At 40.8% G+C, this 26,561-nt stretch overlaps 1 protein-coding gene across 2 annotated transcripts in view; it reads left to right on the forward strand.

Moving 5' to 3' along the window:
- Positions 1 to 1,252: 1,252 nt before the first annotated feature.
- Diaph1 (diaphanous related formin 1) overlaps positions 1,253 to 26,561 on the forward strand; it is a 91,924-nt gene continuing 66,615 nt past the window's right edge. For both annotated transcript variants that reach the window (XM_034518092.2, XM_076912758.1), the window contains exon 1: positions 1,253 to 1,501. In XM_034518092.2, the coding sequence (XP_034373983.1) occupies positions 1,385 to 1,501 (117 nt within the window). In that variant the 5' untranslated portion in view covers positions 1,253 to 1,384. The remainder of the gene's footprint in view (positions 1,502 to 26,561) is intronic.

A 26,561-nucleotide genomic window follows, 5' to 3' on the forward strand; every position in this document is an offset into this window, starting at 1 on the left:
GAAAGGAGTGACAGCTCACTTTCTATCACTCAGCCTGAAAGTGAGTAGCAATTCTTCTGGGCAGTGTGTAGTAAGAGCTGGACAGCTCTATGCAGTTCTCATCTGCAGTTGGAAGGTTGGAAACAGGAGATAAAGGCCAGATTCAGGAGACAGCAAAGTTAGTAGAGTCCCTGGTATTAGCTAAGCACTGGAGGCTCCAAAGAGTTACTGACTCTGTCCTCAGAAATACACACTTGCAATCCTTTTCTTCAGTCTTCAGGGTTACTCAGTTCATACTAGAAAGCCCCACTTAGGTAGATGTAGTCAGGAGAATGGATGGCATTACTGAGGGAGAAGATCATGTAAAGACCATACCCAGAGAACTCACGGGCATGTTTGGTTAATGCTCGTGGGGAATCCTGGTTAAACATGGTGTGGATGTCAGATTAATCTGTAAATTTCTATCAATTATATTACAAGTCACTTCAACTCCCAGTGTCCACATTTCTTAAATGGTGATACCAGTAGACTCTATGAGAAAATTTAGTAAGGAAAAACATGTCATGTTTAACATATGGTCTGGCCTATAGTTTCTGCCCAATATATAGTAACTAATTGTGGCTTTAACATAAAACCTGGCCTATAGTTTGTGCCTAGTAATAACTATTTAATTGCTGCTTAGGCTATTGGCAATAATTGGTTTGTCTATCTAAGAAACAACTAGGAAGCTAGTCAAGGATTCAGAGCTGGCTAATATAACTCCATAGCTGGAGTTGGTGCTGGCTCGAACTTAGTTTTTTTTGCATACAGTTTTCTATATCAGGTAACTTACTTTTCACATTTTTCACTGCATGAGCATCATACATAAAAACTGCATTATCCTACAAAAACCAAGCTTAAATTTTCAACCAAGATAACAGTGTCTCTACGATAAAAGTCTTGGTTCAGACAATAAAACTCTGGCTGGAATGTGAGATGGTCTAGCTTTACAGCCACGTGGGTTTCTGCGTGGGAGCCCAAAGGCCTCCTCTGTTCCAACCGCCAGGGGGCGGTACTCCCCGCTGTGGCCTGGCAGAGCAGCGCCGCCCACTCTCTATTTCACCCCCACACGTGGGTCCGAATGGTTAGGCCCGCCGGGCAGGTAGCGCGCTTCCGCGGCGTCCCTCCACCCCCCTCCTTTCCCCCATTGGTAGGGGCTGCGGGTCCGGGCGGAAGTGGGGCAGGCGGGCGGGAGCGAGGCGTCACCGTTGTATATTCATGAGGCGCGCGCAACCCAGCATGTTAATGAGGCGGGGCGCGGCGGCCGGCTAAGAAGGCTGCTGGGCGGCGGCGGTGGTTGCTGGCTCGGGGCAGCCGGGCGCGAGAGGCGTAGACAAGGGGTCACTGGCCGGCGCTAACCCAGGACATGGAGCCGTCCGGCGGGGGCCAGGGGCCCGGCCGCGGGACCCGGGACAAGAAGAAGGGTCGGAGCCCGGATGAGCTGCCTGCGACGGGCGGCGACGGCGGCAAACCTAAGAAATTTGTGAGTGTCCCTCCCACCCTGCTCCTCAGCCTGGCGGAGTGGCCGCCCTCTGGACTCGGGCGACCCTCGCTGCCCTCCGGGGCGTCTGCCTGCCGCTGGGGAGCCGCCCCCGCGCCTCCCTTCCTGGTTTCGCTGGGTCCTGGGTTTCGCGGTCCCACATTCTCCCCCTCCGGGACATCCGGCAGCCGGGATGTCCCACCTGGCCCTCGCCTCGGCCACCTTGGAGCTTCCCTCCCTGTTCAGTCCCCAGGCTCTGCACTCCCGCCCCCGTCCCTCGCGGGCTCTTAGTCCCACTTCCTTTCTTCTGCCTTTGGTACCCCAGCACCTCTCTCTCTCTCTCTCTCTCTCTCTCTCTCTCTCTCTCTCTCTCTCTCTCTCTCTCTCTCTCTCTCTCTCTCTCTCTCTCTCTCAGCTGTTCTGAGTCCATTTTCTCTTCTCACTCATATCCTCATATCCCATTTGGGGTATCTTTTTCTTTTAAAAGGTCATTTCCTTTCTCACTAGTAATCCCTTTCACCTGCTAACTTTCCTCCCGCCCCGTCCCCTTCTGCCGGGTGTCACCTGGTAATGCTTCCCCTCAGGAATGTTACCTGACTTGAGTCTTGTCTTCCCTCCTTCTTTGGACGTTTGTCCTTGTGATTATTGGTCATTGGGGCATGGCGGTAATTGGCTTCCCTATCCACAAAACCTGTTTCTTTTTGCCCTGTTGCTTATCACTTCAGAGGGTTAGAACTTCTTTCAAGATACCATGTCCTTCATGACCCGAAATGGTGATTAAACCTCCCCGTAGAGGAGCGACTTAGACTTCAATTCCAATAAGTTTATGAGTAATTTAATTGCTTTCTATACACTTAAGAAAAATCTATTTTCTCAACTTATTTTTCACCATCTTCTGGGCCCCAAGGTTCCTGACATGCCTTTTCCTACCACCTGTAGGAGAGCAAATCTTTCCGTAGGTGCCTGTTACTTCTAATCCCAGTCTGATGTCGATGTTCTTGTTGACTCTGTTTTACTACCTGTTGCCTTTCCTAAGTCCTCCTCTCTCTCAAGGGATCCACTTGCGTCTTACTGTAAAAGCTTTGAAAGATATGAAGCAGGGGGGGTGGGGGGAAGAGAGACACACACACAGAGAGAGAGAGAGAGAGAGAGAGAGAGAGAGAGAGTGAGTTTCTACTTAACTATTTCTCTGTTGTTAACTAGATACTTAGTTTGCTCTTCAGGTAACATAGTAATCTCTTTGACCAACTAAATGGCTTATAACTCTTATGCCTCCCCCACCCCCAATATTCTGATCCAAGTTCACAAGTTTGGGAAGTAAGCTGATAAGTGATGGATAATGGGAAGAAAGTGTTTAGTGACCTGCAGGGTTCAGAGCATACTAGTCTGAATTAAAAGAGTGACTCATCTCTTCCTATTTCTAGCAAGACCAGGTGCTCCTGGTCTGTCCTTTCCAGTGACATACAGGGAGTCAGTCACTGATGGAGCAAGTACTATTGTAGAAATAGGATCCCTTGGTGACCGGAGCAGTATATGCTTAGGTTCTTTCCTTAGGGTGATAAGAATTAATCCTCCAATTTGAGAGTTTTCCTTCCATAGTGTAAGTTTTAGGGCTTGTATTTTGTTGTTGTTGGTTTTTTTGTTTTTGTTTTTCGAGACAGGGTTTCTCTGTGTAGGCCTGGCTGTCCTGGAACTCACTTTGTAGACCAGGCTGGCCTCGAACTCAGAAAATCCACCTGCCTCTGCCTCCCAAGTGCTGGGACTAAAGGCGTGCGCCACCACCTAGGGCTTGTATTCTATTTCTGTATTTTTTTGTTTTGATTTTGTTGTCATGGATACTGTTTGACCTTCTCTATCCAAATTCTGGCTATTCTTGCTGATTTGTGGCGACTTCTGTGACTTGTTAACTGACTGTTTGCTTTGTTTCAAGTTTTATATGTGCTTCTTAGTCGAATACAGTGTTTCATAAATTGGTGAAATCTACTTAAGTAAAATCTCGATGTAAGGTGAGAATTCCCAGGAAACCCAACTTCTTTTCACCTGTTTCTTTGGCATGTCACAGAGTCTTGTGCAGCTGAGTGGTTTTGGCCCAGAGTTGTTATTTGCTGTAAAGAGGGTGGAGCTGAACCTAGTTCTCTTTTAGAGAGGTTCTGGTTTTAACCCTTACCTTACCTGAATTTTTGAAAGTAGGTATTGCAAGCAGTGAGAGTTGGAAGGTTTCCAGGAAAGCCGGCTGCTTCACTTCCTGGTTGTCAAATACAATCTACCTTCAGGCATGAGGCCTTCTTTCTCACTGCCTTTTATGAGAGCTATGAAAATGGAGACAAGGAGCTTTGCAATCTACTTCTCCTTGTCTCTATGTGTAAGTGTGGGAGTGGGTGGAGTGGGTGAGATTGCTGGGGTGCTTTTGTTACCCAGGGCTCCATTTTCCTGAACTTACTGGTGAAATCTAAACTCAAAGCTGTTTCGCCTACTCCACCTTTTCTCAAGTGCTGTATCCACCAGAACGCCCATTCTGAGTGTGCTATAAAAACCCTCTGGCTTGGACTAAGGGTGCTTGAAGCTTTGTCTTTGATTGGTTGCAGCCCCTGCTGCAACCACACCTTTCTGAGCTGGTGGTTTGCATTTGAAGGGCAGCAGTTCCTACCTTTCTGGCTTATGCAGATTCAAAGGACCGGCAGCTGGGAGAGAAAACAGAGTTTACCCATTGCCTGGAATCTGCCCTTCACCCTCTTAGGCAACTTTTGTGGAGAGCAAGTAGAATTCTAGTTTCAAAAGTGGACAGGCATCATCTTTTAAAGGCATGGCTGTTAGAAATTTTGATGTCACTGAAGCCAGGTTGCTTGGTTTTCCCCTTGGTTCTGGATGAGTCTGTCTCCTGGGCCAGGACCATTTCCCTTCAATACCATTATTCCAGTTCCTTTCAGAGGAAGGAAGATAAAAATTTGGAGTGAACAGAGTGTTTCTGAGTTTGCAGCAGGGACGAATGTGGGTGTCAAATCCACTCATTTCTGAAATACATGTAGAGAGTCAGTACACAGGGAGTTGAGAGGCCCCAGAGTATCCCTGCATTTCATAAATGACATGTCTTCTCATACAGTTGAGAAATTAATACATTTTAGGAACAGTGATTGCTGATTCAATGAGAAACATAAGTTCTGAAAGCAAGGAGAGTTAGTAAATGTTCCAGAACTTAAAAAAAAAAGCTGAAAAAAATTCTTTAGTATAATTTTAAAGACTTTATTTATGTATGTGAGTACACTTTAGACACACCAGAAGAGGGAATTGGATGCCATTACAGATGGTTGTTAGCCACCATGTGGTTGCTGGGAATTGAACTCAGGACCTCTGGAAAAGCAGTCAGTGCTCTTAACCACTGAGCCACCCCCCCCACCCCCGAAAAGTTTTTTTTTTTAAAGATGCATTTATTTTTGTTTTATGTGTTTGAGTGTTTTGCCTGCATGTGTGCTTGATGTTTAAGGAGATCTGAAGATGGCACTGATCCTTAGAACGGTTGTAAACTATCATGTGAATGCTGGAAACTGAACCTAGGTCCTCTGCAAGAGCAACAAGTGCTCTTAACCGCAGATCTGTCTCTCCAGCCATCGAGAGCTGAACACTTTGGACTGTAGATGTTTGTTATAAAACCCTCAGGAAGTAGTAGTGTTAGTGAGGAACAATATAATTTTGATAAGCACATGGACCAAACAGACCTGTTGTATAGTCTGTATGATGGAATAACCTTACTGGCTTGCACTGTGGTTTGTTTATAAATGGATTGCCAAGTTATTCTAAGGGAGAATTATCTTTAGTGGGATGAAATAGAGACCTCAGAGATAAGGTTTTATTCCACATGTGATTCAGAGGAACAGGTTAAAATCATGTTTCTTATCAAGGAATATGAGACATAAACAAAGGGTTTATATATGAAAGTGATTCCATGTTTGTTGAAAACATTCACAGTTACAGAAACCATTCCCATTTTGAAACTAATTTTATATAAAGGATTTTTCTTTTTGCGTTGAGCCTTCTGCTCTTAATCATTCGTTTCTCAGTAATAGGGAAACTAGCATCTTAGCACAGCAGCTAAGGTACTCGGCAGTCACTGTTGGCTGACACTTGCCTTGTAGCCAGCTGCCTCTTGTGTCTCTGTTCTCATTTCTCCTGCTGGGTTGAGCTTAGCCAGGGTTTTGGGCAGTTAGAAACTATTGAGACTAAAATTTTGAGCCAGGCATGATGACTTTTAATCCCAGACAGGTGAATCTCTGATGCTAGCCTGCTCTATGGAGTGAGTTCCAGGATAGCCAGGGCTACAAACAAAACAAAGCAATTCTTTTCCGAGGGCAAGGTAAGGGCAGAGAGAATACTAAAGTTTCTGGAAGCAAAAAAGTGAAAAGTAAAAAATAATGTAATCTCTATGCAAACCTTTTTTTCCTAAAACAAAAACAAACCCAGGTTTATAATTATTAATGCTTTTTTTTTTTTACTGTGGAAAAACAAATATTGAGACCAATATTTTAATGAATTCCCTCCTTATAGAATAAGCGGGTAAGTCATTTTTTTCAGTATTGAAATGTTTACTTCTACCTAGTATTAAAGGTTGTTTTGAATGGTACCCTTAAACCTTGAGAGCTGGGGGCTGGTGAGATGGCTCAGTGGGTAAGGCCATTTGCAACCATTGCATTTGTTGCAGCTTATGTACAAGGCTTTGGAATATGTGTGTTTTGAATGTTTTGAAGATCCCCAGCACCTACCTACGTGGTGGAAGGAAACAAGTGACACTTCCACATGGGCAACCATGTACACACACCCCAAATAAATAAGTGTTAAAAGAATAAAAACTTGGATGCTAAAAGAGTTTCAAATTTTATTAAGTCTAAACACTCAGTGTATCAGTCACTTCTTGCCGTTGTCTGCTGGAAACGTCAAAGGGCTGAAAGGTGGGAAAGTGGATTAATAAACAGAAGGGAAGCAGGCATTTTAGTTTCTATGTTTTCTTTATTAAATAGTAACACAGGAGGGGACTTGGTGCAGGAGGGAAAAGAAGCTGACTTTATTGCTTGGCTCTGTGACAATCAGGGAGTGTCCTTTGCCTTTTAGACATTGTTTATATATTTTTTTCCAAGAAGAGGACAGAATAGACAGAGAATACAGAGGAAGGTGATCATAATGGACCTGGATTAAAGGAGGTATAGCTCGATAGCTCTTACCATTTGAAGACCTTGGATCCTAGCACTACAGACCAAACCATACCACCAGAGTTGGAGACCTTGTCAGCGCCTGATACAGCCATCCTTAACTGTTGGATTCTAGTGTGTCTGTGACCGTTGAGGCTCTGACAGTCTTGAACTTCTCATGTTCTTTACCAGCTCTTTGTGTGTCTTCCTTGAGGATACTCTTTAAGGTTTTGATCATTAAATATGTGTCTTTGTTGCAGCTTATGTACAAGCCTTTGGAATATGTGTGTTATGAATGTATTTTATTCTTCTTGTTAACTATTTGAATTTCTTAACAGTATATTCTGAAAAGGGGAGGTGTTTATTTTTGGAGAAGTCCCTTTCTCCCCACTTTTGTTCTGTGTGTTATTTCAAAATCTTTGCTAAAAGCACATAGATTTTCTCTTTTCAGTGCTTTGGTTCCACATGTTGGTTTTGAGTTGGAATTTTCACCTTTAGACAAGATGGTTCATTTTTGAATCTTTTAGGATCAGGGAATGAGATTCCATTCATCCTGGATATCCCCTGTTGCCCCCCTACACACAGACACGTGCAAGCGTGTGTGCGCATGCGCGCGCGCGCACACAGGAACACACACATACACAGAGTTAGGTAGTGCTAACTTTTGTTTTCCTGTACTCAGTATGCTACAGGTTGTATGTCAGATTGTATAAATATTAGTGAATGTTTAGAATTTTATTTAAGATTCATTCCAGGATAAAGAGTAATTATACCTGTGGCAATAGTAACAGTTTGAGTGAATACTTCCTGTGTGCCTAGCACTGCTAGAGTTGTGAATTCAGTGACTCACTAGTCTCAATGCTGGCCTTAATAAAATACACATTATTATTATTTTATGGGATTAAAATCCATTGAGGTCGGGCGACCTGTTTGAGGACATAGAAGTGGAAAGTGGCAGAGCTAGGATTCAGTCTAGCTCCACCTGGCTGATTCATTACTTTGTAGTCACTTCAGATGTACTCAGACTTGTACATCTGCTATGGAAGAGTATTCATTTCTAGAAATTTCCTAGAAACTTTTGGTGGTATCCCCCTAGAGTCCTTTGGTCCTCTGTAGTTTGTTAAAACTGGATTCTCCTAGAGTCCAATTAGTGGGAAAGTAGTTCAAGGTTTAGAAGTACAAAGTGCATTGGCTAAGTGCCTAAATGCCTTGTGCATTTAGTAATTTAGACTTTGAAGCAATTGAAGGAATCATAATTAAAATTATCTTAGACCTGAAAAAGTAGCAGTTACTGAGCATGTAAACCCCATCTTTCCCCGTCTCAGGAAGTATTCAGTTGTGTAAAACAGTTTTTTAGAGTAACCTGATCTCTGTTGTAAGTGGACCAGCTTTAACAGCAGCATCTGTTGGCAGTCTCAGTTGTTTTAAGTTGCTGAGAGCAGCAAGTTGTGGCATCACACCAGCAGAAGTGAGGTGAAGCTGAGACCTAAGACTGTCTGTGTAATTAGCCTTTTTATGTTGAAATTTGATGTTGGGCATACGTAAACACTTGCTATCCTGAAACTTAGGGATTTCAAATGACTACTAACTCCAGGATCTCTTCTGAGTCTGAGAACTGCTGGCTTTGCTCTTTAGACCTGGCAGTTATTTGTCTGTAGTTAATAATTAAGACATTGCCACAGAGATCCAAGTACACAGAACTATAATTTTCTGTATGATTGGTGGTAAGAAGTAGAGAATAGAATTTCTCCTTTGCCTCTGTCCAAATAGATCTACCTTGGATCCAAAAGCTAATCATAAAGTCATGTGGTTATTATATCAGATTTCAGCCTTGGTTTTTAAGAGATTATAATTTGGGAGATACATATATTATGTTTATATATTCTCCAAGGCTGTGAATATAAAAATTGTGTGTGGCATGCTGCTGGGGATTATACCTGTGGCTTTGTATATGGTAAGGCAAACACTCTACCATTGAGCTACATTTTGAGCCCAGCATAAACTTTAAACTGATATCTAAATTTAGAGAGTTGGGAAAATTAAATAGCAGTGTTATTGGACTGAGCTAAGTTTCAGAATCTTGAGTTTTGGATGTGAAAAGAATCTTAAAATGATACAGCTTGTTCTTTAGATAAAGGTTATCCTGAACCAGTGGCCTGCCCAGTGTGTAGTCTAGAACTAGATGCTGTTTCCATGTATTATTGCTGCTTGGTTGTAACCTTACCACTAATTAGTCATGTGAATTTTGGACAAGTCATTTTAGTTTGCTTGGTCTTTCCTTATAAAACCTGAGGGTTATTATGAGTCATCCCTAAGTTCTGTGCCAGCGCTGTGCCCGTGTGCTGGTCTCTTAGACTCAGTAATAAGCCAGTGTGGTAATGGACAGTGTTCGTCTCATAGGAGATAAGGGTTGGGGCTGGCCCTGGAAGGAAATCTGATGAGTAGGGAGGGAGGGAGTTTCTGAGGTGGGAAGGAGCTCAAACAGGCTCAGATGTGTGAATGGTGCTAGAAGTAAAGGAAATGGCATTGTTACAGGAGATTGGTGGGTGTAGATCATTAGGAAAGCTAAAGCTACTTCACTTGGCACAAATTTTAGGTTTCCTTCCTGTAAAAACCTGTAGGAAAAGAAAAAGACTGAAAATTAACATTTTATTTCATATGGTACACATTGATATCAGTTTGAGGCCATATAGTGTATTGTGGTGACATTATGTAATCAGGATATCTAAGAATTCAGATTTGTGTTAAGGTCCAGGAGATGTTTATTTTCGTTTTATTGTATGGGTATTTTACCCACATACGGGTGCTGAGAACTGACCCCTGGTTCTTTGGAAGAGCAGTCAGTACTCTTAACTACTGAGACATCTCTCCAGCCCTCAGAAAATAATTTTTGCTGCCTTTGATGGTGTTTAGGTAGTTTAAAGTCTTTACCACTCATAATGCACCTGTCTTTTTAGAAATTCTCTGGATCTTAAAAATGTAGCTTTTCAGCTGGAACTTAAGCCTGTATGACCAAATTGTGGACACAGTCAGATAATGTCTTTGTGAGAACAATCTGAGTCAGTGTTTGGGCCCAGTTTCTTCTAAATGTTCTTTCTGCCATTTGTGGTGTTACCTTTGGTGGCATGGTTGTGGGAGTGTTCTTCACTCTTCCTTTAATGCAAACACATTTGTCTTGCTCTAGAGTCTTTCCATCCATCCAGCTAGCTTGTAAGGTTCCTAAAAACAGTAGTGATTCTTAGCTCATGTTATCTATAGCCTTTTCTGCACTTAGTTTCAGAGTTAGTTTGGGAGTCTTGCATCAAGATTCCCCACTCTCATGGTCTAATATAAGAGACTGACAGTTCTAAAAGCATTAATTATCTCTCACCAAGGTAACTGTGAGCTAGAGGACCACTGATAGAACTACCCCAATCAGAAGAGTGCTACAAAGTGAAAAATGATTACTGCCTCTGGAGATACTGTCTCACCGTCCTGACTTGTGTCTAATGAAGGAACATTATGTATGATTAAAAACCTCTGAGTTATTTTACAAAGTGCAAGGCTGCTGACTTTCACCACTATAAATGAGAGGAGTATTTGACTCAGTGCTCATCTGAAGCGAATAAAGGCAAGTTCCCATGGTATTTGAATCTATTAATACCATAGTCTTTGATGGGCATAGAAAGGTTTACACAGACCATTAAAGAGGAGCCTGAGAATAGTAGTCTGCTGGATGTGTCTGGGTCTCCATACATAGTAAATGGTAGAGGTCAGAGTGTACCGTTCTTTCTTTTTAATTTTTTTAAAAAATACTATTTTATGTGCCTGAATGTTTTTCCTGCATGTACGTATGTGCAGCACATGAGTGACTGATGCCCATGGAGTTGAGAAGATGGCATTGCATACCCTGGAACTGGAGTTAAGGATAGTTGTGAGCTGCCATGTGGTACTGGGAACTGACTCAGGGTCCTCTGCAAGAGCAAGTGCTCTTAACCTTTTTGAGCCATCTCCAGCCCCAGACCACTCGTTCTTTCACATTCTCCAGTCAGCTGTAGATTTTCTTTAGTTCCTTTATTTGGCCATAGAAGCAGATAGCTTTGGACTGTTGTAAAACTATTCCATCTTGTTGGACTTTTACAGATGGTTTTAGTCTTAATTTAGTTTTAATGTGAGATGTATACTAAGTCTTCTCATTTGCAGGGTTCTCTAATGTTTCTTGTTCCTTATATTTTTGAAGGAACAGGAGTTGGTCCTGGTTGGCAGCTCTTAGCCTCTGCTACAGCTTGTTCGTTACATGTAGGCTGAGGGTGACGTCTGTTTCCTGTGATTGAAACCACAAGAAGAAGAAGTGAGAAACCACTGTAGGATATGTATTATCAGGCAAGCAGCAGGCATTGGGCACCCCTTAAAGAGAGTAGTAGTAACCAATTAGTCTTTTAAGAGGCCCAAAGAGACCTTAGAAATGATTTGACCCAGTTTTCCTTTAAATGAGAATGTGAAAGCTTAGAGCTGTTTTGTTGTCCTTAATTAGATGAGCTAGGCTTTAGAACCCAGCTATTCAGTATGCTCTCTCACTTTGTGTTATTACTCTTAAATTCTGCACGTGTTCTTTGTCAGAATATTTACTGAGGTGTTTAAGAGGAGAGAAAGTTTTGAACATTTTGAATATAGGAATTGGATGATGTTTTGTTTTAAATGCTGTGCTAATGAGTTTTTAAAACTTTCTGTACATTTTCAAAACATCAGTATCCAAGAAACCAGAGTTTCTGCTGTTTTTTTATTTCACATAATTTATGGATATTCTAGTCACTATCTTTGCACAAATGTTTTTATAGAATTACAATTATAGTTTATATATTTTTTTACTTTTAAAATACTGTAAACATTTCCATTTCTTCAAGCTTTAAAAATTATTTGAAATGGAAATGTATTTTTAATAAAAGCAGTATGTAGCTCTTCTTAAAAGAATGTACATATGTATAAACATAGAGTAAAACAATCCTTTTGTGTTTTTTGTTTGTTTGTTTCTGTTTTTTGGAGAGAACTTATCTTTGTAACCCTGGCTGTCCTGGAGCTTGCCCTGTAGAACTCACAGAGATCTGACCGCCTCTGCCTCCCAAATGCTAGGAATAAAAGCATGTGCCACCTCTGCCAGGCTCCCTTGTTTTTCAGAAATTGAAGTTATTTAAAGTAGGACCAAAGAGAGAAATACTTGTTATTAGGAAATATTTGGGCCTATGTACTCTGGCATGAAATTGTGTATGTAATTGTGTCATAATGCATTTCAACATGGCTTGATTTCTAGAAGGATCAAATGACTTTAACTTTGGCTTGTATTTCTGGTGAACATCCATGAGAATTTAAATCATCATTATGCTCTCTGCTCTCCAAGATTTCCCTTTAGATCTTGTTCTAGGTTTATAAAAGGCTAGAAAATGTTTGTTGTCATTTTATTAGCTCAAGTCTGGCTTTTTGAATAGCAGTGTAATATTTGGGTTACTTACTGTATTATTATTAGATGATTATTTTTGGGTATTCCTTGATGATGTGAGGAGAAAAGGGGTGTAACTATTATTTGGAATAGACCTTCATGCTTGGTGCCTGTATGTAGAAGTGGTAGCAATTGTAGAAACTTCCTGTCTGTTGGGCCTTGGGTGTGTCGTATGTGCCTACCCTGAGGAGAAGATGTACTGCTGCTCACATCACAAGGGAGGAGGACAGAGTTGCTACGGTGATTGAGAAACAGCATTCCTGAGTCACTGACTCTTTCTAAATGGTCAACACCCCTTTTTTAAAGGAGCAATGACAATCTTCCCTGAACTCAGAGGCCCAATAAGAAAATGAGGAAGAACAAGTATAGTATTTGGAGCTTGAGAAATATATTTAAACTTTGGAAAAAACCTGCTAACATTATGTGTTTTCTGTCTATGTGTTCAAGTTTTACCAGAACCTTAAGGTATTTGAGAAGGCAGAAGCTTTGTGTATAGCTGTCTGCAAGTGACAGAATATTCATGGCTTTCATCCCCTTCCTTCAGCAGAGAAGATGGGCATGTCTGCCAGATACTTGATTTCCCAGCTTTGAATACCTTGTCTATTGACAGCTTGTTTTCCTGACCCAGGAGTGTCTTACAGTGTAAGGTGCTGACACTGTAGACTTGTAAGAGGAACGCGGTGTCCCCAGCCTGGCTTCTGTGCTGCTTTTCTATTCTGGATTAGTGGAACTGGAGTGGCCTTTTCTTCTTGTTTCCAGGCTCTCAACTATCTGTGAAGCATGCAAGCCCATGCCAGTGCTTAAAGATGAGCTGAACTGAAGGCAAGAAGTTACTTTTTCTTTTCCCTCAGATTTGTCTCCTTAACCATGAGAGTGACAGATATTTTGAGTCTGTTAGCAAGTAAATCTTGATGTTAAGGCAGTATCTCGGTGTGGCTCTGAACTCTGAGTCTTCCTGCCTCTGCCTCCCAAGCACTAGGACTCTTAAGTATCACAGTTGGCTTAGAGTTTCTAGTCGGTATTTTCCAAATCCTTTTTCTTTCTTTTGTGCCTCCCATTTCGATTTCCTTTTCTTGGGGTGGGGGTGTAAATTTTTTTTTTCTTTTAATTTGAGGTGAATGTTGCAACTCTGCACCATTACCATTTAGGGTAATAGGTACCCTAAATGAAGAGGTCAATAGTCGTGATGTCAGAATCCAGTTTTTCTGTAGATGGAGATGAGATGTCAGTTTATTTGCTGTCTTCCTTGGGCCTTCGATGGAGATGGAAGAGAAAGCTCTTTGTATTTAAAGTCACTTCTTTCTCTCTGTTCTGCCCGGAGCCCAGCCATTTTCTGTGGGTCTGTCAGCCTGTCTTATTTATTTTTTTCAAGACACTTTGATTTTTATCATTTTATTTTATTATTGAACTTTCATCTCCAGTCTAATGAAGACAGTATAGTCCTAAAGACAGAAGTGCTAAAACTGTGGCTGATTTCAAACGGCAAGCACACACCTTGTCAGTACTTGCTTACTGACCTTTGGTGGAATGTAACGTTTGTGGCAGAGCTAGATGAAGAGGTCAAGGCTGTGTTGTGAGCCGGTGGCCTCACCATTCTAAGGAACTTACTGTGAGTTCTATGCTAGAATAAAAAAGTGAAGCAGAGGCAAAACCCACAGATCTCTGTGTGTTGGGAATGTCAGGCTCTCCCTTTCTTTCCAGGATTTGAAAGGAAGTTGTTGGCCACACTTATTTCCCACTTTGCTTGTAGGTAGTAATAGCCTTTGTCATTGTTGAGAACTTAACTACTTTTCAAAGAAGGTGGAAACACTCCTAAATGATGATGTCTTGTCTGTTTCATAATTGACTATTTTCCCCAAGGACAATTTATAAATATGTCTTGTGGGCTGGAGCACTAAGATTGTCTCTGGTCTCATTCATAGGGAAAGACGTGTTATTCTTGAGGGCTTAATCTGATGGTTTAGTGTCTGTAATAATTCTACTTTTCTATCAGAGAACTCAAAACTTTCTATCCTTTGCTCAATTTGAAGTTTTAATGAATACACCGTTCTTAAAATGGTGCTTCAAAATCTGTAGTAGTGTTAGTTTTAAAATAAAGTTTGAGTGATATCAACCTGAGTAAAACACAGCTTTTGCCCTTGCAACACTGAATAGCCACAGAGAGAGTTGCAGCAAGTGTCTGTTTAGAAGGCTGTGACATATAAAATGTTAAGAGCCCAGCTTAGATGATGGCTAAGTGTAAATTTATAGGCAAAGAATGGTCTTTGTTTTTTCACAGCATGTTACTGAAGCACAGTGTTGCCTGATTAGTCTTCAGGTGCTTGTTTTACTAGAAGCTTTTCTGAAGTAACACAGAAATCACTTTATGGACTGATCTCACCATCTGTTTTACCTATGTATGTATCAGTGATCCTAAGGTGTCTGTGCAGCTATTTTGCATTTTTGAACTGGGTTCCCCACTTCTCATTCACTTTTGAGACTTAGTTCTCCTACCTAGCCCCAGTATGGCCTTGAAACAGCTATAAAGCCAGGTTGGGCTGGGCGGTGGTGGCGCATGCCTTTAATCCCAGCACTTGGGAGGCAGAGGCAGGTGGATTTCTGAGTTCGAGGCCAGCCTGGTCTACAGAGTGAGTTCCAGGACAGCCTGGGCATACAGAGAAACCCTGTCTCGAAAAACCAAAAAAAAAAAAAAAAAAGCCAGGTTGGCCTCAAACTCACAATCTTCCTGCTTCTGTCTCTTGAGCTCTGGAATTATATAGGCAGGCCGCCACAGCTGGTCATTGTTTTGTTTTTTAGTAAAACCACAGTACAAAGAATTAAAGTGACTTATAGCATGTTGGAAATAAAAATATAAAAATCAGAATCCAAGTTCTTTTTCTTTTAGAACTAGATCTAGATGATTCTGGATTTCAGCAGTTGAAATAATGTATGAATTTCCTATTGCTGTGCAGTAAATTATTACCCAACTTAAAACATGGCATGGCTGGTGTGGGTGGGTTCTCAGAGTATGACAGGGCTGAAATCAAGATGTCAGCTGAGCTGTTCTTGCTAGAAACTCTGCTGAAAGTCAGCTTTCAGAATCACTGAGTTTTTGAAGACTCCATTCCCTCACAGTGTGGGGCTCTGTTTCTTTGCTGGTTTTGGAAGTGCACTCAGCATCCAGAGGCTGCCTGTAGTTCTGCTTTGGCCAAGAATGGCACGCAGAATCTGTGTGTCTAGATTTAAAGCACTTGTGTGGTTGGCTCGGGCCTACTTGGTAATCCTTCTTAGGAGTCATTATGTGTCTTTCTCTGTTGTCAGTAACAGAGTCACAGCATAGCCTGGGCTATCACAGTCCTGTTGCACAGCTGTGTACAGGCGAGGGATTTGAGATCACATCTTAGAAGTCTACCACACTAGTATCTTCCTTGTTTTGAATTAGCCCAAAAGTAAATAGTTAGGAAAAGAAAGTGCTGCACACCTTTAATCCCGGCACTCAGGAGGCACAGGCAGGCTGCTCTCTGTGAGTTCAAGGCCAGCCTGGTTGTTTTAGGGTTTCTATTGCTGTGCTAAACACCATGATCAGAAGCAAGTTGGAGAGGAAAGAGTTTATTTTATTTCATCTTACAACTTACAGTTGAGCAGCATCGGGGAAGTCAGGGCAGGAACCTGGAGACAAGAACTGGAGCAGAGGCTGTTTGCTTTTGTTTTTCAAGTCAAGGTTCTCTGTGTGTCTCTGGCTGTCTTAGAACTCACTCTGTTGACCAGGCTAGCCCTCTAAGCTCAGAGATCCACCTGCCTCTGCCTCCTGAGTACTGGGAGGTTTCTCACTTGAGATTTCTTCTTCCAAAATGACTCTAGTTTGTGTCAAGTTGACATACAAACTAGTCAGCACACTTGTCTACACACTGAGTTCCAGGACAGGCAGGGCTGCATGGAGAGAATCTATCTCAAAAACAAAACAACAGCAAAAAGATGCTGTGTGTACTGAGGCAGTTAGGGAATTGCATTCTGACTACAGTTATGAGAGGACTCGGATCCTGGTCTGCCCAGGTTCATCACACATAGTGTGGAGCCAACTGATATTCAGCTGTGTAGTTGTGCTAGTCACTTAGCCAAGAGCTCAAGCATAGAAGTTACATTAGCCTGAACTAAGCCTTTACAAAGTACTGCAGTATGGGTTTGCACTTGTGGGTTTATGTTTCCCCTTTGCTGGCCATGTGGCTCATGCAGTCATTGTTCATGATTAACTATAGGAGGAGCTTAGTCCTAGGAATTAAGAGGCACTTTTTTCCTGTGTAATATACTTTGTGTTCAGAGTAACATGTAGTCATATTCTCTTATTAGATTATTGCTAAGAACACTGTGTAACTACCTTTTGCTTGGTTATATAAACAGTCTGTATCAAGAGATAGTCCTTAATTATTTTTAGTATTCTGTGTCTCATTCATGATTCAGATTAACATTTTAGAATTCAGAGAATCATGTAGAGATAAATATGAAGTTTCTTTGTGTTTATAGTAGGCACAGTTGTATTATTAGACATACAAGAGAACTCCTATCTATGTGACTGACAAGTTTAGTTCTATCAGCTCAAAAGTACTGGGGCTGGAAAGATGGCCCAGCATTGAATTGCCCTTACTACTTCTGCCGAGGACCCATTTGGTTCTTAGTACCCACGTCATGGGACTTAGAACCACTTGTAGTTATAGCTCCAGGCAGAACTTCTGAGGGCCCTGGACTCACACACATATACCCACAAAGACACATACACATAATTACAAAGAAAACCTTAAAAACTAAAGTATTTATACATAAAGCCACTACAGTAACAAAACAGGTATACAAAAGATATCCAAGTTAATTTATGTTATGTAAATAGTTATTCGGGTATATATTAGACTCTTGAAGTCATTTAGTTTAATTACTTGGGTCTTTCAGATCTTTGAGGGCTTACCTTGTGGGTAAGAGCTTCTGATCTGTTTTCTTATAAGTAATAACACTGTCTAGTTTCTGATTTCTCTTTTAAAAGATTATTTTTATGTGTATATGCCTGTGTGGGTTTATGTGCACAATGTGCGTGCAGATGCCCATAGAGACTAGGAGGTATTGGATCTCAAACTAGAGTTACAGGCAGTTATGAATACCTTGCTATGGGTCCTGGGAACCAGACCTGGGTCCACTGGAAGAGCAGTAAGCATTCTTAACCTCTGAGAAACTTCTCTAGCCCCAAGGAAGTTTCCAATTTCTTGTAGATGGTAGCCAAAAGACTTACCACATAGTACATTAGGATGTGGTGAATGAATCAGGAACTGAATTACTGTCTGGAAGGGGAGGAGGGGCAGGTTTCCATTTCTATGTTGATTGATGGTCATTGTGCTGCTGTATTGTGACCACATTGTCAGCTGTATTGCATTTGATGATGTTACTGTTGAAATGTGTTGATGAATGGAAGTAAGGTTCAAGGAAACAGAGTTTTCACAGAGAAGATAAAGGTTCTTTTAGTAAATACAGTTTTTTTAGGCTTTTTTCCTAACCAGTTAATGACCTGTAGATATTTAACTGCTGATTCAATTCTGACAAGCTTCTTCTTTTTTTTTTTTTTAAAGATTTATTTATTTTATGTATAAGTACACTGTAGCTGTCTTCAGACACACCAGAAGAGGGCATTGGATTCCATTACAGATGGTTGTGAGCCACCATGTGGTTGCTGGGAATTGAACTCAGGACCTCTGGAAGAGCAGTCAATGCTCTTAACCACTGAGCCATCTCTCCAGCCCCCTGACAAGATTCTTATAGGATAAGTGCTGTACTTTTATTAGTAATCATTTGCATGTAAATGAAATATTATAAAAATTGAGTAACAAGCAAAAATCTTGACTGTGCAGAAGAGGCACCCCTATTGGTGGAAGACTCCTGGAGATTCACTGCATAGTATCTTAAAGTCATAAGTCAATTTTAGATTGTAAGAGTCTGAAGACCTGAGAAAGGAAATCAGGGGACCAGCAGACCAAAAGTGGGGCCTGCTAAACAGGTGAGCATCTTGCAAGGCTGCAGTAAAAGCCAACTCCTTAGACATCAAGCAGGAATATGGCTAGGGAAGTATGCTGTTGTCAGTTTTGTGTGCCTAAGCTCACCATGACCGGCATCAGCTTTACTAAATAAATTGGAGCAGAAAAAAATTCTGTGGGATGATGTGTTTTTGACAGTTTAGGTAGTGGAGCAAAAGACAGAAGAGCAGAAATACATGTGCATGACAATGGAATATCATTCAGTGTTAAAATGCAATGAGTGATCAAGATATGAAGACATAGAAGAACCTTAAGTGTGTGCGAAGTAAAAGAAGCCAATATGAAAAAGGTACAAACTGTATGACATTTTAGAAAAGGCAAACTAGGAAGACATAATGATCAGTGGCTTCAGGAGGAAGGGGATTAAACGGACCCAGGAGACAGAACTTTCATAGTGATGAAGTGGCTACAATGAGTATATTTGCTCAAACCCATAGACCATAAGATACCAAGAGTGAACCTTAGAGTAAATTGTGGTCTTTGGATGATTATGGTATCTCAGTGAAGGTTCATTAATTGTAACAAATTAGGGCAGAATCTTAGTAAAGAAAGAAACTATGTTCTGGGACAGGGACATACTGGAAAGTTCTGTAGAGATTAGATGGTGATGTCTTCTTCTCCCCCCCCTGAGACAGGGTTTCTCTGTGTAGTCCTGGCTATCCTGGAACTCACTCTGTAGACCAGGCTGGTCTCGAACTCAGAAATCCGCCTGCCTCTGCCTCCCAAGTGCTAGGATTAAAGGCGTGCGTCACCACCGCCCAGCGATGGCGATGTCTTCAATAACACATGTATATGAAACAAGTGGCGCCCTACAATAGCATATGCAACATGGGAACTCATACAAAAGTGAAGAAGAGAACTGACTCCACAAAGTTGTCCTCTGATCTTCACGAGTGCACTGTGGCATGCATGCCTATACATACACATCATATAATGATGATGATGATGATGATGATAAAAACCCCAACAACCCATACATTTAGAGTCTCTTGTTTGTTTTGTTTGCTTATTTTTAAAGACAGAATTTCTCTGTGTAGTCATGGCTGTCCTGGAACTTACTCTGTAGACCAGACTGGCTTCCTCACAGAGATCCATCTGCCTCTGCCTCTGCCTCTGCCTCTGCCTCCTGAGTGCTGAGATTGAAGGTGTGCACCATCACTGCCCAGCTGTACCCAGAGTTTCTGATCTGCTGTTGAGAACCCTGTTTTCCATGAGCAATGACATGCAATTATTAGACATCTGAGGAAAGTTTCTAACATGAGAAGGTGGAAGTAAATTACTGAACAGAGGGCAAGATTTAAAAACAAAAATCATTGATATCTACTGGAGAAAGTTTCAGAAGAAGAATCTTTAGGAGTTGCAAATATGAAAGCTAAAATTAAAGCTGAGTAAAAGGGTTGGAAGGATTTGGAAAATCCCCTCTAAGTATGGCAGGAAAATAGAGATACAAAAGAAAGGGCAAACAAAACTCAAAGAACAGTATGGGAAACCCAGTGTTCAAATGAGAGAAAAACAACAAACTGAAGAACAAGTTTCCAAGGAAATAAAATTAATTTCCCAACACCGAAAGCGAGGATAAAAATAGATTGTACAAGGACCCCTGCATGGTTAAATCTCAAAATATCCATAAGAAAATCCTACAGAATTCAACAGAAGGGTGGAAATGGGTTGTACATGGGAACCAGAACAGCCCATTTCCTGAAAATAATGGCCTTTAAAAACCTGAAGAAAGGGGTTGGGAATTTAGCTCAGTGGTAGAGCTCTTGCCTAGCAAGTGCAAGGCCCTGGGTTCGGTCCTCAACTCCAGAAAAAATACAAAACAAAACAAAACAAAACAAAACAAACCCTGCATAAAAGTAATTTCCAACCTACAAGTCCAAACCCAAACACTACTGTTAGTCAAATATGGCTTCAAAATAGACATTATTACATATTTAAGTTTAAAATAAAGTTTATCCCCACATATTCCAACAAGCTGTTATGGGATTGTGCTCTATCAAAGTGAAGGAAGAAATGAAGTGAAAGACTGAAGTACAACAAGAACTCTAGCAGAGCAGAGAGGTCAAAGAAGCTCCAAGAATAACTGTTCTGTGCTAGGCACAGAGAGCAGCCAGCTCGAGTGGAGCAATGACGCCATATATGATGACATTCACCTGTGATACCAGCACTGGAGAGGCTGAAGAGGCAGGAAGACCGAAAGTTTTAACATCAGACGGAGCTACAAAGTGAGTTTAAGGCCACCTGGACATATAGTCAGGCCCTGTGCTATAAAAGCAAAACAACAAATGAAGCACAGTGGAGTGATAAGAATTGCATCGGACTCTTAAAGACTGTCATCATGAGTATCTGTTTCTGTTCTGGCTTTTGAAACTGAAATATATCTATAACTCTGGGCCATATTCTTGGGTAGTCTGGACCACACATTCATAACACATACATGTCTTCTGACATGTATACAAGCATACGGCTTTGCACACATATCATAGGATATCCTTGGGTGTCATTCCTCAGGCTTTATCCTTTTTTTTTTTCTTTTTTGGAGTTTTTTACTAAGTAGGCTAAGTTGGTTAGTCAGGATTTCCCACGGGATTCTGCCTTCCTAACGTGTTTATAAGAGCCAACTCTCACCTTGCTTTGTTTTTAACATAGGTATTAACAGTCACATTCTGGTCCTTATGACCAATTGAACTGTCTTCTCAGCCTCCGGTGTTTTTAATGTATCAAAGTTTATTCCTTTGCCTACTAAAGGGATCTTCTGTTCAGTTCCCAGCATCCTCATCAGGCAGCTCACTACTGCCTGTAATTTTAGCTCTGGAGGATTGGATATCCTCTTCTTGCCCCTGGAGCAACTACACACACAAACACAAAAGCATGGAAATAAAAAGAAATCTTTAAAAAAGAAATCTTGGCTACTCCCAAGTTTTATTAATCATTGTGTGTAGTTATTATGAAGATTTGTGTGCAAACTTGTGTAGGCATAAGTTTTCAACTTTGAGGTCAATAAACATCAGGGAAAGCCGGAGATGGTAGTACCTACCTCTATAATCCCAGTAACTCAGATAGCCGAGGCAGGAGGATTATCATGAGGTTGAGGCAAACCTGGCTTCTGTAGTAGTGAGACTTTCTAAAACAGACAACCATCATACACCAAGGAGCTTTGTTGCTAGGTAGTGTGATAGGAGCATGCAGCTTTATAAGATGCTGCCAAGCTGTTCTGTAGCATCACAGCACTGGGGGTCGCTAGTGTTCTGCTTTTTGGCCATTGCCATAGGTTATAGGTGTATATTGGAATTTGGGTTTCCCTGATGACAGGCTGGAGAGTGGCTTCTCATGAGCTTTTTAGTCACCGTTGTTACATGTGTATTTTCTTTGATGAGTTGGTAAGCTGGTTCCTTACTGTTGAGTTTTGAATTGTTGGTATATTTTACTAATAGTCCTTTATTAGATGTGTTTTCCATTTGTATTTTCTTCCAGTCTAATTGTTTGTCTCCTCATTTTCTTGGTATTGGAGCACAGTGGTTTAAAAAGAACATTTTCCCCCAAGAGACAGGTATTCAGTAGCTTTTGAAAATCAACATCAGCTTGTTTGAAGAGACTTTTAAATGAGTAGTTAATTTTTTCTTTTTAAAAGTTTATTTAATTTATGTATATGTGAGTAAGTGTCCTTGGAGGGCAGAAGAAAGGGTTGGTTCCCTTGAAACAGAAGCTACAAGCATCCGTGCGCTGCCACATGGGTCTTGGGAACAAAACTCAGGTCCTTTGGAAAAGCAGCAAATGCCCTTAGCGGTTGAGCCGTCTGGCCAGCGTCTGGCTAGCCCCATTAAACTAGAGGCGGGTTACCTGTAAGACTCTAGAGCTCAGAACAGTTAAAATTGTAACAAATTGGGTCCTGCTTTGCTTAATAGTTTTAATTATAATTGTATTATTTAGAATATCAGTCGCTGAACTGCATTGCAACTATTTTATTGTTTTAACTGAATTTAAACCAGGATTTGTAGAAATTCCAGTTTTACAGTATAGGGATTGTGCAAGAACAGTATACATTGTTAATTGGTTTGAATATAAATTATTCAAAATTCAAAATATAAATTTCCAGTATGAATATAAATTAACTTTTATTCTTCTCTACATATAAAATGTGAAATTTCCACTGTAGTACACTAATGAGTTCATACACTGGGCATAGTGATACATATTTAGATCTCTGAGTTTGAATCAGACCTGGCCTACATAGTAAATTCCAGGCCAGCTAAGGCTAGACAATGAGAACCTGTTTCAGAAACAAAAATACCACCACCACTACCATCACCTTAAATCACCAAATAGTTCACAGGAACATTTTTAGAGCTTTTGATACATAACATGTATATATGTTACCTGCATAACAACATTATAATTTTAGATAAAATATTTAAAATGTAAGTTCTAAACATTAAAAAAATGAGCAAAATTCTATAAATTTAGGTGTAACTCATAATTATGTAAGGAATGTTCAATTGAATTCTAACACAGTAACTTTTAAAGGAAATAATCACTGAGGGGCTGGAGAGGCGGCTCAGTTGAAATCGCTGACTACTCATGTGGTGGTTCAACAGCTGACTGTAACTCCAGTTCCAGTGGATCTGGTGACCTCTTCTGCCTTCCACAGGGCACAGGCATGCATGTGGTGCCCAGGCAGATGATAACAAAACACCACACACATAAAAGAAAGAAAACCATCAAGATGAAAATGGCATCTGATATAACCAGGGTTTAGGGTTGGTTGGTTGTTTTTGACACAAGGTCATGCTGGCTTCAAAATTCTCATTTTTTTGCCTTAGCCTCCTAAGTACTGAGGTTATAAGTGTACAGTGTAATATCCAACATCTAGAATATTCTTTTAATTAAAAAATCTTTTAATATAACTTAACAAATTACATGTAAGCTATAATACCGAAGTAGCAAATGTCAGGTGTGTTTGCTTACGTACTTTTGTCTGTCACTGTCGGTAGAGAGCATCAGAAATTAAGATGCTTACGTACTTTTGTCTGTCACTGTCGGTAGAGAGCATCAGAAAGTAAGGTGCTTACGTACTTTTGTCTGTCTCTGTCGGTAGAGAGCATCAGAAAGTAAGATGCTTACTTACTTTTGTCTGTCTCTGTCGGTAGAGAGCATCAGAAGGTAAGATGCTTACATACTTTTGTCTGTCACTGTCGGTTGAGAGCATCAGAAGGTAAGATGCTTACATACTTTTGTCTGTCACTGTCGGTAGAGAGCATCAGAAAGTAAGATGCTTACTTACTTTTGTCTGTCACTGTTGGTAGAGAGCATCAGAAAGTAAGAGGAGACAATAAAGAGTGATTTTTCACATTTGAAGAATAAAAATTACTTGAATTTGTTTTAAAGTCCCTAATTCCGCTCTTGGGACAGAAATGTAGTGAAGCTAATTAACTATCCTTTGGCATTAAAAGCTTTAACATGCATTTTTACACTTTAAATAGATATGTTACTGTACATCTAAATACACATCTCTCAACATTCTCCTTTATTAGGGAGTCTGTTCAGTGCAGTGTGGTAGGACTCACATTCATCATTGTCCTGAGCATCCAGGTATACATTAGGTACTTTTCCTGTAACCAAAAATGCCCAACAGAATCCATTTAAAGGAGGAGTCAGAACTCTTTGCCTGTTCTCTGAGATTATAGGCATTTACTGTCATACCAGCATGACTCTGTTAAGGCTCAAGAAGAGTTAGTTCATGGTCCCTTGGCATCATGTACTTGGACAGACATAATGGCAGCAGGAAGCTATTCACTTCATGGTTTATAGGAAAGTAGGGGGATGAACAAGCTGTCAGAGATAATGTACCCCCAAGAAATTTAATCCCCAGTGACCCTCTTCCTTTACCTAGACTGCACATAAGGTTCTACAACTTCCAAAGTGCTACTGCTAACTGAAGTAGAAGCCTTGGGGGGTGGGGGGGAGGGATTTAATTCAATCTACAACAGAGTACATTGTAGTTTTCGTAGATTCCTTTGGTTCTCTCCCTCACTTTTTTTTTTTTTTTAAATGAATGAATGTATGCATGCGTGTACACACAGAGGGCAGAGGACAACCCTCAGGAGTTGGTGCTTTCTGTTATGTGGGTCCTGGGAATTGAACTCAGGCCACCAGGCTTTACTCAATTGTCTTTACTCAATTGTCACCTCAACAGCCCTGTTTGTTTAGGTTTTAAGACAATCTCATTCTTGTAGCCTAGGCTGACTTCATTCAATCCTCCTGCCTCAGCCTCCTTAAGTGTTGGGATCACAGGCATGTAACATCATTCTCAATTTGAGTCTTATTTTGGTGAAGGATGTAAGATCTGAGTCTATATTCATTTTTAAAAATATAAATGTCTTACAAACTTTAGAGTCAATTTGTTGTTAGTCACAAAATAATTTGAGGTTTTAATTAGGGTTTTTAATCTGTAGATCAAATTTGAAGAAACTTGATCCTAACATAATTGAGTCATCCTGTTCATGACTATGGAGCATCCCTTTATCTGTTTCTCTGATTTTATGGCTTTAGATCTTGTGCATACTTTGTTAGATTTATGCCTATGGATTTTATTTTAGGGAATGCTGGTGGAAATTGTTTTTTATGTTTGAAATTTCATACTGTATTTGTTCATTGCTGCTCTTTTTAATTTTTAGATTATTTTATGTGTGTGTATTTATTTTATGTATATGAATGTTTTATCTGTATGTATGTACATACTTGGAGGCCAGAAGAGCACATTGGATCCTTCGTGATCTTAGCTGCAGAGTCTCTAGGCTGTCATCATTAATTATAATGCTAACTGTAGGGTTTTGTGTTGTTTGTTTTTTGGTAGATACTGGTTATCAAGTTGAAGAAGCTCGGTATTTCTGGGCCAGTTGCTAAATTTTCTCAGGAGAGGCTTAATCTGTATTTAGATTCCATAAACAAATGACAAGGTAGGTATAGAGCTTCAGGTATTCCAAACATAGTAGCAATAAAATATTTCTGGTTTTAAATTTTGTTAAAATTATAATTGTTCATTTGCAGTAGCTAGCCATATTTGACGTTACACATACTTAGTGGTTCTGGTATTAGACAGTGGTGCTCTGGGTAATCTTAGACTAGGTCAGTAGCTTTAAGATCCCACCTTAGAGAGGATTCTTCCAGCCTTCTGCCTTTCATGAAAAGGCCAGTTTGCTAGGGCTCTGATTTTGCAGGAGAAATGCACTGAATGTTTGCCACAACTGTGCTTCCTATCCAGAGACCATCTGTTTACCCTTTCCTAGATTGAACTGGTAGACTGCTGCTGGTGGATAGTTTTCCAGAGGCACTGTGAGGCAGGATTGTAAATGCGGTGGGGTGGGGCACCTAGGGATTTAACTGTTTGAGTGGCTTTCTCCTTAGTATTAGGTTAGTTAGTACCTTTCCATGTGAGCAGTTTCTTGTAGGAATTTGTATTGATTTCCTAGCCCCTTCAGGGTCTTTCAGTGTAATTTGACCATTTCTTATTTTTGATTTGGGACTCTGCTTCCTGTGTCTGCTGGTACAACTAGTCTTCCTATGCCCTATAAGTGAGGGCACGGTGAAACCACTGAGTTAGACCTCTGTGTGGGTAGAAAGAAAGGTTTATTGGGGATCAAACGGCCAGGGCTATCTTGGGAGGTGGGCAGAAAGAAGAGCAAAAGAGAGGAAAAGCAAGCAGATTTTGTATGACAAGTCAACTCTCTGTGTGTGTGTGTGTGTGTGTGTGTGTGTGTGTGTGTGTGTGTGTATGTATGTGTGTGTGTGGGTGTGGGTGTGGGTGTGGGTGTGTGGTGGGTGTCTTTGAGCTGATACAGGAACTAGATGCCTTTGCCTGAGGTAGTTGACCTTTGGGGCATGATTAAGGGTGGTTCCTGGTAAACAGAAATTGGCTTTATGAGATCTCCTTTTCTGGAAAACAGAACTACCACTTGTCCTGCTCCGTCCCCACACTTTTAGGCTTGTTTATCCAATGACATTCTTCTGAGTTCTGTTTAGAACAGTGTCATCAGCACTGCCATTTTGGGGTACCACGTTGGACCTAACATGCTCCATCTGCAGTTTCTGTTTATTTTTTATTTTTTTTTCTCGTTCTCTAGGATCTTGTAGACATTTTCTTCCCAGTATTTGCTTCTTTCTGGAAGATATCTTTTTTGTAGTTTAAGAGGTTTTCAAGAACAGGAGAAATTGGGCATTTTGGCTCAGTTTGTTATCTCTCTTGTTTTGTTTTTCAAGACAGGGCTTCTCTGTGTAGTCCTGGCTGTCCTAGAATTTTATCTGTAGACCAGGCTGGCCTCGAACCTATTCGTCCTGAGTGCTGGGACTGAAGGCATGAGCCACCG

The sequence above is a fragment of the Arvicanthis niloticus genome, chromosome 14, assembly GCF_011762505.2.
Source record: "Arvicanthis niloticus isolate mArvNil1 chromosome 14, mArvNil1.pat.X, whole genome shotgun sequence".
NCBI classification, from domain to species: domain Eukaryota; kingdom Metazoa; phylum Chordata; class Mammalia; order Rodentia; family Muridae; genus Arvicanthis; species Arvicanthis niloticus.